This window comes from Leucopleurus acutus, assembly GCF_964270905.1.
Source record: "Leucopleurus acutus genome assembly, chromosome: 16".
Lineage (NCBI taxonomy): Eukaryota > Metazoa > Chordata > Mammalia > Artiodactyla > Delphinidae > Leucopleurus > Leucopleurus acutus.
In genome coordinates, this window is record NC_139158.1 from 26651821 (window position 1) to 26666568 (window position 14748).

The window sequence follows — 14748 nt, forward strand, 5'->3', positions numbered from 1 at the left end:
CTGTGCTCCTTCCAGAGGCTCTGTCTCTAGCATCTGGTGACTGCTGGCCCTCCTTGGCTTGTGGCCACATCACTCCAATCTCTGCCTCCATTGTCCCATTGCCTCCCCCTCTTTGTGTGTCCTGTCTCCCTCTACCTTTCTCTTATAAGGACAGTTGTGATGGCGTATAGGGCCACTTGGATAGTTCAGGATATGTCCTCATCTTAAGGTCCTTAACCTAATTTCTAGTTATATCTGCTAAGATCCTTTGTCCAAATGAGGCAGTGTTCACAGGTTCTGGGAATTAGAATGTGGATATATCTTTTTGGAGGCCCACTGAATAGACATGTTGGTAGTGAAGTCAGCATTCTTAGGTATTCCTTGCCTTGCTTTGGCCCTGGCTATGAACAAGTAGGTAATAGTTATTTCCAAGACTATTTAACAGTTAATTTATACGATTCAAGGGTTAGCAGTGAGGGACTGCCCTGCTAGCGCAGTGGATAAGACTCCACGCTCCCAATGCTGGGGGCCTGGGTTCGATCTCTGGTCAGGGAACTAGATCCCACATGCATGCCACAACTAAGAGTTCACATACTGCAACTAAGGAGCCAGGGAGCTGCAACAAAGGAGCCTGACTGCTGCAACCAAGACCTGGTGCAACCAAATAAATGAATAAATAAATATTTTATTAAAAAAGGGTTAGCTGCACTCGAAGAAATTTAGACTAGCTAACAAATATCTTCTCCAACGAACATCTTCCACGGTTCAGAGGATTTCACCTGCATTGACAGTAATTTCTGACAGCAGCCCCGAGGGGGTAGGTAATAGTGTCCCCATTAGAGCTGAGGCCATCTGCTGAGGGCCCCAGAAACCGCAGAGTCAGGGATAACCCAGGTCTGTCCGCAGCTGGGAATGGATTCTTCCTCCACAGCAACAGTCTCTAAAAGATACAGTTCTACAGTTAGTGGCACATTTTCTTAAGAGATAATGCTAATATCTTTGAAAGATTTCTTTGTCTCTGTGTTTGGCTTGAGCAGTGATTCTAAAAGACATTGACTTTGACCGTTGGATTGTGGGGGACTGGTTTCCTCTGACATTTTACAATCTGCTGTTTTATAGGCCCTGCGGACGTTGCCTTTGTACAAGGTTTAGTTTAACACTTTTATTTGATGTACTTTGATATGGTTCATTTGATGGAGACTGTTTACATGAGCTGCTGGTTTTCTTCTTTCCTTTCTTTCCCCCCTCCTTGTTGCTTGCGTATTTCTCTGCTTGAGAAGGGACATGAGTTGGCTTCGGGACAAATGTCGGGTAATGCTGTATTTGTCAAAACATCAAGTGGCTAGATGGAAATTGCACGCGCCCCACCCCCCGCGTGAAATGGAAATAGCTGGTGCCCCAGTAACGTTCCTGTAGCCAGCGGTTGCCCTCTTATTTTACACGAGAGCTTTAGTGAGCAAAACAAATGAGCTTATTTTGTGAGAGATGTCTGCATGCTTCCTACCCTGGATGATAAAATCAGTTTTTTATAGCGCATAAATATGTATAATGATGAGCCCTTGCATACAAGGTTCTTATGAAGTGCTTTTACTGCTGTGCCCTGAAGGAAATACCAAGACCATTTGCAAGTACAGTAGAGCTGGCAGTCGTTAAAGGTTTCAATTTTCCTTTGGAAGGCTTGGGACTTGGGGTGAGGTACAAATTAATTCACTGCTCAAATTGTGTTGAGATTAGATTTTACTCGACATTTCGGTACTCCAGTCTTCAGTGGTATAAGAGGAGTGCAGTTTTACTTGGAAATCTCTTTTTTTTTTTGAGGTAAAGCTTTTTAGGAAGAGAAGTGTAGTCTTGATGAAAGCAGATGAGCAAATGCAAATTTTTACTCATTTATTGAAATACTGAGTTTCTAGATGGAAGAATAAGAAGCTTAGAGGCTGGAGGATTTTCCTTTTGCTCAGGCAAGACACCAGAATAAACACTGTTCTCCTTTATGAAGACATGCCGTAACATCAGACATCCTTCTAGATCATTCAGGCCTGTGTGTATGTGTACAAATCTGACCTACGTAAAATAAGCATTCAGACACCTCAGTGTCTCGCTCAACCCTGAGATGTGCTGAAGCACTGGCTTTCCTGATGGTGATCATGGTGTGTGGGGGCAGGTGTGACTGGCAGGCTCGATGCCCAGGTAGCCCAGATAGCAGCTCTTTCTGCACTGCAAACATGGGAAGGTTGTCCTTTTGACCTGTGGCTCTATGGCTCTCTTCTCTGCTCGGTCATCCTAGTTGCCTTCCTCAGTGTACCCAAAGCTCTTCTCAGACAGCAACATCATTTCTTGTATCTGGACTCTGCCCCATCACACAAAGCTATAATTTTAATCAGATCTTAAAGCATCACCAAAAAACCCCATGGAGAGCAGGCTCTCTGTTTCACATGGAGGCTTTGGAAGTAGCTCAGGTTAAAGCCCGATGGGAGTGGGTACCCAGCAGAGAGAAGGCAGGAGCCTTTAATGTAGGGCTTGTAGTGGGAAGCTTTGGATCTGAGTCTGTCTCTGCTCCCATGATGGCCAAGGGTGAGCCACTGGACTTGGGAAAACCTGCTTCCTCATTCCTTGTATGACAGGACTGATGCCTGCCTGTCCTCCAGACACCAGAGGATCAAATGAGGCTGAATGTGCCATAATAAATACTGTTATTTTAGTCAGGGACTTTGTCCTTTAAAAAAGTAATATATATTTTTCCTGACTGAAACACAAATTACCCACTTGTCATTCCACCAGCCAAAAAGAAAAAAAAAAAAAGCTGTCATTTTAGTGTTATTTCCTACTAGTGTGTTTTCTATCTCTATTTCATTTATTAATTGAGCTGTACTATTTATATAGTTTTGTAACTTAAAAAAATGCAGTAAAGGATTTTACAGAAGACAGTAAAACTAGTGGTTAGCAGCATCATGTCACTCACTGGCCTTCAGTGGTTTGTCAGGTGGATATATCATTGTCCACTTATAACCTAACCTTTGTGTTGGGCCTTTTGTCAGATGCACGTCCACTGCACTGCCCTGGGCAGTACTGGTTTTTCTGCCAGTTGCTTCTTAAAGTGGCCCTCAGTGCACCTCATTGATTCATTGTCTTTCTCTGCCATCAGTTAACAGCATTGGAAAGCATGCTGCTGCAGGAGCAAAATTAAATATTTTGTTTCATTTCTGAATAGAATTATTGGCTTTACACATAGACTCGGTCATGCAGAATTTTAACAAGCTGTAATGATCTTTTCGATTCCCCGAGGATTGAGCCTACGTGCAAAGTGTTCCTGATTGACCTTCAGGACTTCCTGTGTGCATTTTTTTTTTCAAAGGATATATCCAGCCATTTCTTTTCCATAGCACTTCATTTATTTATTTATGCCCCATGGCATGCAAGATCTTAGTTCCCCGGATCAAATCTGCACCCCCTGCAGTGGAAGCGCGGAGTCTTAACCACTGGACCGCCAGGGAAGTAGCCCTGTGTGCATTTTTGAATATCACCTTTGCCCTTTTTGCTTTCTTGAGCACAGCTGCATAAAACGGGTTAATACTGGCACTGTTTTGCAATCCTTTTTTATTCACTGGACAACTAGGGAATGGTTCAGATAAGCCATAGTCCAAGGCAAGCTATTGTGTCATCAAAGAATAACGTTTGATCTTAGTGTACTTCTTTTGAGCTGCTCAGTGTGTTTTGTGGTTGCAAGAATCTGGCTCTGAAACTTGTTGGTAAGGTCGGAGAATTTTGATAAGGTTGAAGACATCTGATTCTTTGTATGTATGTGAGTGTTCCTCCTTCCAATGTTGGCCAGCCTTGGGTGCTGCTTTAGTGGTTAAAGTTGGTGATGCTGGAGGTGCTGATTTGTGGCCAAGTCACAGAAAGGGTTGGACTTTTGCCAGTGAGTTGCCAAGAGAGTAGTTTAAGTAATCTTTTTTTTTACTTTCTTCTTAAAAATGAGAAAAACAGCTGTCAGCAATAATTTTCCCCAATTTATCTCTTGCAGAGAACCTAGTTGCATGCCACAGTTCAGCTCCTGGTTTCCGGGAGTGGTGGAAGCCTTATGTTATTGCTTCCTGGATTTCGAGGTAGTCCTTGGTGTTTGTTGTAATCGTTTTGTGTTTTTCTAAGCAAAATGATTTACTGTAAACAAATCATTAAGACTAATACTTTTTTGGACAAGTTGACACAAGTCATTATTATCCAGCTGACCATTGAATCATCATGAATGGCAATTAACACAGCCTTGAACATACTCTTTTTCTGTGAACCCAGTGATTTCAGTTCCCAGATTCTGAATCAGTAGGGCTTAGGTGGGGCCTAGGAATTTACATTTCTGTCCAGATGCCCATCTGGGGACTAGGGAAGCACCTTTTGTTAAGTGCTCAAGGTTCTAGACTCTTAAGGAGCTTTATGTCTGAAATGAAATTCTGTGACTACGGGCTTTCTTACACAGTCTAGGTCACAGTGTCATATCGCTCTGGTCAGAAAAGAATGTTAGCAGATGGCTTTTCATGAGTGCCATACAGCATATGGGCAGCAGAGGTGGGTAGCTGTTTGGGACATAAAGCCATTGTACACAACCTATTCTGTGCAGCCTATTAAATTGGCTGAGCTGAATTCATCTAGCCTGCTGAGTGAATGACCCCGAGTATGTTGTGTTCTACCCTTGGATCTTTCTAGACATGTTTGAAAGCCGAGATAAACAGCATCACCAGTATTATCATAGAACATTAACAAACTGACAAATGCCAAAAAGAGTAAAATTTGTGTCATAGCATCTAGAATATGAACTTGAGTCATGTAGTTTACCAGGATAGAATCCTGGTGTAAAATTGGCCCTTGTATCAAATGGGGATTTTAATTTTAGTCTTTGACAGAGTTTGTGTCAGTCCTTTGGAGAATAAGTGCTAATAATGTTTCACCAGGAAACTTGCAGGAACGTGGCAAGGGCCCCACACAGCCTTGAGTGTCTTTACCAAATTACAGCCGTCTTGAATCATCACTGAGATAGAAATAACGTTTCATGCAAGCCTTGGTCCGAATGTGTTTTTGATATCTGCAGATGAAAGGCCTCTTGGAAGAGACTGTTCTTCAATACAATCACAGGGAAGGAACATCCTTTCATGTGTTTATCAGCATTTCTGCTTGCCTAGTGCATTTCCTCATATGTTAAAATGAAAACTGTCCAGTCAGATGATCTACACGTGAGGTATTTTATCAAATCACTCTAGGGAGTCAGTGTACGCCTTTTGACAGCCAGTTTGTATGAGGCATGCATGCAATGAAATGTTTTAATTTTCCATCAAGAGGGCAGGGGTGCTACCAGAGCAGTGGCTTGCAAACCGTCTGACCTATGGGGGCAGGGAGGCCCTGGCGAGTTTACTTTGGTTCTGTTCCACAGACGCTCAGCTACAGTTTTAGAATTGGTTTCCCAATTGTATGGGGTGCAGTCTGCCAAGTCACACACAGAATTGGTTTTCGTGTTCTTCCAGGGTTTGGGGCGATTCACTTCTCTCTAAAGCCCAGGCATGAAGGTGGAGGCGTAGGGAATGAGTGAGAAGGGCTATTAATATAATTCATCTGAAATTTGAAAGGGGTTTCTATTTAGTTAAAGTATTGAGTAAGCAAACAAGGTAGTGTAGGATTAACTAACTTGAAAAAATCTTTTTGACTGTTTTCACTGAGAATAAATTTTTACTTAGTTTAAGCAGAAATGATACTTAAAATCCAGATGAAATATTAGAGAACAAAGAGCCAGTATAATGCTTGACAAATAGCCAGTATAATGCTCGACAAAAGATATCTTAAAAAATTTCTTTTTAAAATATTTGCATGGTGAGAGAATTGGGAAGGTCTGCTTTTTAACTGTCATCCTTGTTTGTATTTATAGGACAGTAGGTTTTCTAAACTCGTTGAGGCCACATGATCTTAGGAGGAAAACAATATTTTAAAAAGAAATAAAGCAATTGCAGACTCAACCTTGTGATTTCACTTTGTATTCGTCTCCCCCACAGCAGGTGAAGTAGTGCATAGGGTACACAAGATTGATTCTACTAGCATTTTCAATTGGACTTTCTCTAAGAAAATCTCTGGTTATTTCCCCTGGGCCTCTTGGTTCTGGTAGCCTCTATTTTCTTTCTTTCTTTTTTTTTTAAAATTTAGTTTTTATTGAAGTATAGTTGAATTACAGTGTGTTAATTACTGCTCTACAGCAGAGTGACTCAGTTATATATACATACATTCTTTTTCATTTTCTTTTCCATTACAGTTTATCACAGGATATTGAATATAGTTCCCTGTGCTATACAGTAGAACCTTGTTGCTTATTCTATTTTCTTTTCTTTTCTTTTTTTGGCTGCGCTGGGTCTTCGTTGCTGCGCGCGGGCTTTTCTCTAGCTGCGGCGAGCGGGGGCTACTCTTCGTTGTGGTGCATGGGCTTCTCCTCGCAGTGGCTTCTATTGTTGCGGAGCACAGGTTCTAGGCATGCGGGCTTCAGTAGTTGCAGCACGCGGGCTCAGTAGTTGTGGCTCGCGGGCTCTAGAGCGCAGTCTCAGTAGTTGAGGCGCACGGGCTTAGTTGCTCCGCGGCGTGTGGGATCTTCCCGGACCAGGGATCGAACCCATGTCCCCTGCATTGGCAGGCAGACTCTTAACCACTGCGGCACCAGGGAAGTCCCTCTATTTTCTTTTTTAAGTTTAAAAAATAATAGTAAAAGGAATTTTTAAAAACAAAGTTTCCCAAAATGATTGGCTTTTTTTCGGGGCAGGGGGTGGGGAGTAGTTTTTATTTTTGGTTTAATGACATCGGTGTTTTACAAAGCTGTCAAAATAGTATAAAATTTCGTGCTTTTTTAAAAATTAAAATTGTACCACAAGTTATTGATGTTTTGAAGTTTTTGAAAATTATCTTGAAGTTAATTTTGATCGTTTAATATTTTGTTGAAATGATGAACTGTAATTTACCAACCCCCACATAAATTGAACCTGGAGGTTGATTTTGATTATTGGTGCATTTGATGGTATAGCAGTGAACATCTTGGTGATTCAGCTTTTATTCTTCTGTTGAAATTTGGGTACACGTTTTAAATTGTTTTTATGATGCTTGACTTTTATATGTTCCTTTAACTTTCACTGAAAGTTTTCTTGATGTGGTTTTTAAAGCTGGGAGCCATCTCTAAATTTACTAGATGGAGAATTGAAAATTATGTGAAGCATAAAAATAACCTTATAACCGAGGACTAACTTTTCAGGTTCTGGTTGTCAGTAGTAATAACAGTTACTTTCGAGGGGAACCTACTATGTGCTAGGTGCTTTATATGTCTCGTTGTCTTCTGGCATTGCAGGCAGTATTCATTAAATTGGGTAAACCAGCTACCAGAACCAGAATAGTACACTTGAGACTAAATTAGTGAACTAAAAATAAATTTGGTTTCTTAGCCATAGGATTTGGTTTATTAAATTGTAGGCTAGGCAACAAGTTCTCAAACCACAGAGTACCAGGACTTCGTTTTTTCTGGCATTAACAGAACAGTGGTATTCATGCTGATGGTTCCATTTGTAAACCAGATCATGCCCTGCCTGGCTTTTGAATGCCTGGTAATAATGTGCCTTAATTGCGGGTCAGTGAAGCCAAACTAATTGCTTGTTGGGCGCTTGGATTGCCTTTTTAATTTGCTGTATAATGTGGTCCCTACCAGAAATGCACAATATGTTATCTAAATAAAGCTCATTAAAATCATCTTACAAACAACAGAATGCCTGATATCTTGTCCATAATTATGCAAATAAAAGCAAATTGAATGGCATTACAGAGAGCTGTAACTTAAAAGTACTCTTTTAAAAGTGCCTTTGTATCCATTTTGGAAGTATACATAAATGATTGCTATGGTTTATATCCGTGTGATAGGTTTTTTTTTTTTTAAGCAAGGATTATTTTGCTTTGCGCTCTTAATATGTTTTAAATGGCAGTAATGACATGAGCTTTTGAGACGGTCACTTATTTAAGACCATGCAGTTCACCCAGTAAGATTAGTATTCATCCAATGACTGCATTCAGTTAAAAAAAAAAAAAAAAAGACATCAGTGACACGTTTTTAGCTCACAAAACACCAATCCATAGGGTTTACCTTTACAGTTGTGGGAACAGTTGTTCATAGGAGGTTAAGATGGTTAGCACTCTGTAGTACTTGTTTTCTCTCAGTTTCTCTGGACCAACAAGGCAGCTCTTTGACTCTTTGATTACTAATTTTTTTCATTTAGCTAATACTTATTGAGTAGATCCTGAGTGCCAGGAGCTGTTGTAGGTGTTGGGGGTACCAGTTTTTTTCTTCTATTTGTGATAAATATTTAGCCCTAGAGAAAAATGTGAAGTGAATCTTAAGACCCTTTAAAATGATTTTAGAAATAGGGTAATATAATTAAGAAGCTTCTACAAAAGAATTTAATAGATGCCTATATCTTTATTTTTTTTTAGCTAAATAAACATGCCTATATCAGTCTTTTTTTAATAGAAGTTAGTCCATTATCCGTTTTTCTTTTCTTTTGGTAGGCTGTTTCTCATGAGAGTCATGGATATCCCCTATCTAAACTTGGAAGGACCAGACTGTAAGTGAATTTTTATTTTCTCGTTGCATCTGCATATTTAAGTGTGTGGTCTGGAAGGGATAACAGGAAAAGTATTACTGAAGAAAGAGCTTTATTCACTTAAAAATAGCCAGTGATTTTGTGGTTGATATGAATAGTATGCTTAAGTTAATGTTACCCTTGGGCCTTGATTAACTCATCTCTTTACTTACATTTTCCAGTTTATACATGAGTGGAATTTAAAAAAAATATGTCTTCTCATCATTACTTCATTTTCACTCAGAACTCTAAATTCATAATTTTTTATAAATATATATGTAATAGATTTTAAGATGTGCTAGCCATGTCAATAACAGTACATTTTCTATTTTCCAATTATTTGAGTATGTATATATTTAAGTTTAATGGGTGGATTTTTTTTTTTTTTTCGTTGAAAACCTCAGAAAGCCAGTCTATTTGGGAGGTGGTTGCTTCTTCTGATTATTCTTTTCCATTGCTGTTTTCCTAGCCTGGTTTATTTGCCTTAATATATGCCGATAGGCATAGAGAAATGGGTGAACTACACTTTATACTTGATGATAATAATCATTGTAATAATAGTTTGAGTACATACTGTGTTGCACTCCATATTAGACTTACGTTTAAATCTGTCATTCTCACAGCAATTCTATGAGCTGAATATCGTCATCCCCAATTTATAACCATGCGTGGCTGGAGTGGTTAGGTCTCTTGTTTAGAGTTGCACAGTTAAGTGGTGGGTCTGGGATTAGAAAACAAGATTGTGACTCAGGACTGCCTCTGCTCAAACACAGTCCATTTAACTTGGACACTGCATTATTATTATTATTATTATTTTAAATAAATAAACATATGGACAACTAGATTAAAAGGAGAAAGTTAAATGTTTAGTGAAACTTCTTGAACAGAGCAGTCTTTTTCTTTTTTTCTTTAAATAATTTTCCCAGGAACTTTATGAGCAAAGATGTTTCTGCATAGAATTGCTAGGGTTCAAATTGTTGTGGGTTCTGTAAAGTATCAGAGCGTGAGGCCTAAGCTCAGATGGCAGTGTCCTTCCAGTCAATCCCAAGAATGCTTTCAGGGGTCATTTGGTAATCATGAGGCATTCATAACGATTCCCCAAGTTAGCCAGGGCTTAGCTTCATCAAAGAACCACTGGTCTGTTGTCCACTTTTCAGCTATTAACCTTTCATCAAAAATTTGTCTTATAGTGCAGCCTAAACGTGATCACGTCCTCCATGTGACATTCCCCAAAGAATGGAAAACGAGTGACCTTTACCAGCTTTTCAGTGCCTTTGGTAAGTAAAGCACAAGTATAGCTGTACTTCTAGGATCCTGCTCCTCTTTTGGTCTAGATGGTCAAAGGTATACAGATGGCTTTAACTTGGGCACAAACAAGGATTAATATGCAAGGTTGTAATCTCACTCATGGAATTTCTGGAGTTTGGTATGCTGCAGTCTTTGTGCTAATGTGATCTGAGGAACTTTCGCTAGCATCCCACAATAGAGTGCTATTATTAATCCATGGAAAGCAAGATACAGTTACTATGACTGCCCCTTACTGCCAACCATGGGAAATAAGTCTGGGCTAAGGATAAATTGTTTTTAAGATTAAATTCAGAGAGAATGTCTGTTTCATAAGGTCAGGCAGTTGCTGCTTGACATCGAATAGTCCAAGCAGACAAGCACAGATGTTTGAGAGGACCAAGATATGTGATATGTATGAGGTAGGGCGGTTCTTCTGTTACCTTTTTATCAGGTCAGGCGAATAGGTTAAATTGAACTGTCTTCTGATTAGGGTTTATAAAGGCCATTCTGATTGTAAGTCTTCAGCAATGTCTCTTTATTTTAACAAAGTATTTAAGCTATCGTCTTTGGAAATTCGTGAATAAAGTGGAGGCAGCAAAAACCTAAATGTCCAATAATATGAACGTTCAGTGAATGTTTATGTGTCTCCCCAACAGACTAGTATGTAGCCATTTTAAAAAGAGTTGAAGAGTTTGTTAAAAGATGGTAAAGTGTTTATATTTTAACATTTATAGTAAAAAGCAGATATAAAGTAGGATTCCTGTATAACTAACATGTTTTTTTAAACTGTGTAGAAATCAAACTGAAAGGAAGCATCATGCTCTTATCACTGAATGTTTCAGATAGGATTGTTTTCTTCCTATTTATGCTTTTCTGTATTTCCTAAAATAAGCATATATTAGCTTTTATAAGTACAAAATGTTACGCACTTAATTTTCAGGAAAGTAAGTGAACGTAGGTATATTTCTGGAAAGTTATCCTAATCTTTGCAGATAGTCTAAATGACTTCTGAAATTCTAGCCCTGCTTTTTTTTTTTTTTTTTTTTTGGCTGAGTTGGGTCTTCGTTGTGGTGCGTGGGCTTCTCATTGTGGTGGCTTCTCTTGTTGCAGAGCACAGGCTCTAGGCACGCGGGCTTCAGTAGTTGTGGCACACGGGCTTAGTTGCCCCGCGGCATGTGGGATCTTCCCAGACCAGGGCTCGAACCCGTGTCCCCTGCATTGACAGGTAGATTCTTAGCCACTGTGCCACCAGGGAAGTCCCTAGTCCTGCTTTTTAATTTAAATGCAGGTACAGAAATGCAGTTGAATTTCACAGCTCATTTCTTTGTAAAGCTTTTTATGTTGTTTTCCATTCTGTATTGCTTTTATCCCGATTTAGTCAAACTTTAATTAGCTAAATTAAGCAGAACGCTCTGAGTAGAATTTTTTTCATTTTAATTAAAAAAAGATTAGCTGTGTGATATTGAACAGGTAACCTCTCTGTATCTGTGTTTCCTTCTCGGAGATGATGATGGTGATGATGATACTGCCTATTTCATAGGCATGTCATGAAGATTAAATGAGTTGATCCATGGAAGGCATTCAGAATAGTATGTGGCATATAGTAACTACTTATGAAATGTTAAATATTATTATTTATCTAAAAAACCTACAGGGTAGAGAGGTAAGGAAATAATAGTAAGTAAATTTTATAATTGAGAAAGTCCTGGCACCCCACTGTGCAGCAGGAAGTGAGTTTTTTCCTGTGGTGGAGAAACAAAGCAGTTTTCAAGTATTCCTAGCCTTTGAAAATTTTAGTAGATATTAAAAGATTATTTTCATTGCTAAGTTCTGGTGATGTTTACCCATTTTTTAAAATTCCAGTTTTCTGTATTTTTTTAGGAAGAGTGGTAGCTGATAGATCTCTGCTTTCCCTTGGTTTTCTCAAGCTCCCCGCCCCACTGCTCCTCTCCTGCCTCTCTTCAGGTCTCCTGCATTCCATTCTGTTTGTTTCGCTTTTTTTTTTTTTTTTTGGTTAATTAGTGGCACACATTATTTTTTTTAAATATTTTTTTAAATTTTTGGCTGCATCGGGTCTTAGTTGTGGCACGTGGGATTGTTCATGCAGGCACTTTGTTGCAGCGTGGGCTTCTCTCTAGTGTGGCGCGCGGGCTTCAGAGTGCATGGGCTCTGTAGTTGTGGCTTGCGGGCTCAGTAGTTGCTGTGTGCAGACTCAGTTGCCCTGCGGCATGTGGGATTTTAGTTCCCTGACCAGGGATCGAACCTATGTCTCCTGCATTGGAAGGCAGATTCTTAACCACTGGACCACCAGGGAAGTCCCGCATTTCACCTTTATTGAGGACTTGTCTCTGTATGTGAAAATCATTTTGTTCCACTATACTGCTTTCTGTCCCTCAGTGTTTTTCTTTTCTCTATTAGTCTGTCTTGGTTTCCTCTCTCTGACGCCTTCTTTACCTCGTCCTCCATCCCCTACCTGTTTTCTTTACCTGTTTTCTTTACCTGACCTTGAGATCATCATTGAATTTTTCTTATTTCTTGCTACATTGATTCATTTCATGTTCCCCGTTCATAGTTTTCAGAGTTTGAATCTCTAAAAAGAAATAGTTGTGCTTTTTTTTTTTTTTTTTTAGTGTACGTGGTCTCTGATTTTTATTAGTGGTCTTTTTTTTTTAATATACCAGGTTCATGGATTTTGAGTCTTTTAGTACATGAACGTGGTATATTCCTTCATTTATTTAGGTCTTCATTAGTTTTTGTTTGTTTTTTTATTTCGGCCTGACTGCACGGCTTGCGGGATCTCAGTTCTCTGACCGAGGATTGAACCCAGGCCACGGCAGTGAAAGTGCCAAATCCTAACCACTAGACCACCAGGGAACTCCCTATTAGTGATCTTGATTGGAAAAAAGTTCTCCAGCCCTGGCATGAGATTGGGTTGAATGATAAACTGCCTCAGGATTTAATCCAGAAGGATCTTTCTTTTGTTTTTAAAACAATTTTTAAAGCTGCTTCTTTTTTCCTGGTTTGTTGTTTTCTTGAAGTTTTTTTTAAATTTATTTTTGGCTGCGTTGGGTCTTCGTTGCTCTGTGCAGGCTTTCTCCAGTTGCGGTGAGCAGGGGCTACTCTTCATTGTGGTGTGCGGGCTTCTCATTGTGGTGGCTTCTCTTTGTTGTGGAGCACGGGCTCTAGGTGCGTAGGCTTCAGTAGTGTGGCACATGGGCTCAGTAGTTGTGGCACATGGGCTTAGTTGCTCTGCGGCATGTGGGATCTTCCCGGACCAGGGCTCCAACCCGTGTTCCCTGCACTGGCAGGCGGATTCTTAATCACTGAGCCACCAGGGAAGCCCCTTTCTTTAAGTTATAACTGAAATAGCTGCAGTGGTAGATTTAAGTTTTAGTTCTCCGTAGTGCTGAGGTTTTGATCAAATTTTAAACTAGCACCTCATCTCTCTTTAAATTGATGGATATTCTGAAATATATCAGATGTACAAATGGAATCTGATAGCTATCTAAATGGTTAAATGCTTACTTTTAATTCACTGTTGCAGGTAACATTCAGATATCCTGGATCAATGACACATCAGCATTTGTTTCTCTCAGCCAACCTGAACAAGTACCAATTGGTAAGTCTTTTGGACCTTTGTTTTGTGTATTAATGATAAGTGGGAGCTTGCCCACTTCCAGTCTAAATGCTGTGGGTTCAGTCAGCTGATTCACAAGCGTTGCTGCCCGGTTTGTTTTGAACTTGTCTCTAAAATAAAGGAAATAATTAGTAAGTATCATGTGTAGATGAGAAAATAAGACAAATGTATTGATTCCTTAGATATACTATATCATATACTTTTTACTTTTCTATTCCTTTCCCATTGCCCTTTTTCTGAAATGATTCGTATGTTTACTATTTGAGGGTTAGAAATAGCAAATTGAGAGGAATAGGGGACAGACACCAAAAGGTGATCCCTGTATTGACCTGTTTGCCTCTGTACTTTTCCCATTTATTTATAATTTTTTGTGGTTTATTTATTCCATTAAACTTGTGTCACATACTTGTTTTACGAACAAATAAACTGAAAGATATTTTATTTGCTTCTAAATTAGGATTGTAAAAAGGTGGAATGCTACCTCTCTTATTGTTGGACCCTAAATGATTTTGATACTAACCATCACAAAACAGTCTATTTTCATAGGATGAAAAGCTATTGAGTTAAATATTGAAGAAAATATATATTGTTAAGCTGCTTCTTCAGATAGATTTCAAGTTCCCTGGTGCTTAATAATGTAATTTTTCTTTTTTTTTTTTTGTTTTTTGTTTTTTTTTTTTTGCGGTACGCGGGCCTCTCACCGCTGTGGCCTCTCCCGTTGCGGAGCACAGGCTCCGGACGCGCAGGCCCAGCGGCCATGGCCCACGGGCCCAGCCGCTCCGCGGCATGTGGGATCCTCCCAGACCGGGACACGAACCCGCGTCCCCTGCACCGGCAGGCGGACTCCCAACCACTGCGCCACCAGGGAAGCCCTAATTTTTCTTTTAATTAAATGAAGTGCCACAGACTAAAACTGTATAACTCTGATAATGTAGCTATATGAGCAATTATATGAAAATTTCTATAAATACACAAATTCAGGTCAGAGTATTTTTGGTATTTAAAAAGAATTATATAACCATTGCAAGAATATATGCTATGTTATAGAAATGAAAAGTTTAGGCTCTGGAGTCATATTACTACACTACCTTTGGTTGTGTGACCTTGGACACGGTATTTAACCCTGATAAGCTTCTGCTTATCTCTATAAACTGAGGATGATGTTATGGATTTTTTAGGGTTATTATGAGGACTGCATGAGATGAT

The 14748-nt window shown here is 39.5% G+C and overlaps 1 protein-coding gene across 2 annotated transcripts in view; it reads left to right on the plus strand.

Annotated features, from left to right (window-relative positions):
- PARN (poly(A)-specific ribonuclease) overlaps window positions 1–14748 on the plus strand; it is a 168633-nt gene that overhangs the window by 46873 nt on the left and 107012 nt on the right. For both annotated transcript variants that reach the window (XM_082857709.1, XM_082857710.1), the window contains exons 19-21: window positions 8545–8600; window positions 9809–9895; window positions 13450–13524. In XM_082857709.1, coding sequence (XP_082713835.1) covers window positions 8545–8600; window positions 9809–9895; window positions 13450–13524 — 218 coding nt within the window. The remainder of the gene's footprint in view (window positions 1–8544; window positions 8601–9808; window positions 9896–13449; window positions 13525–14748) is intronic.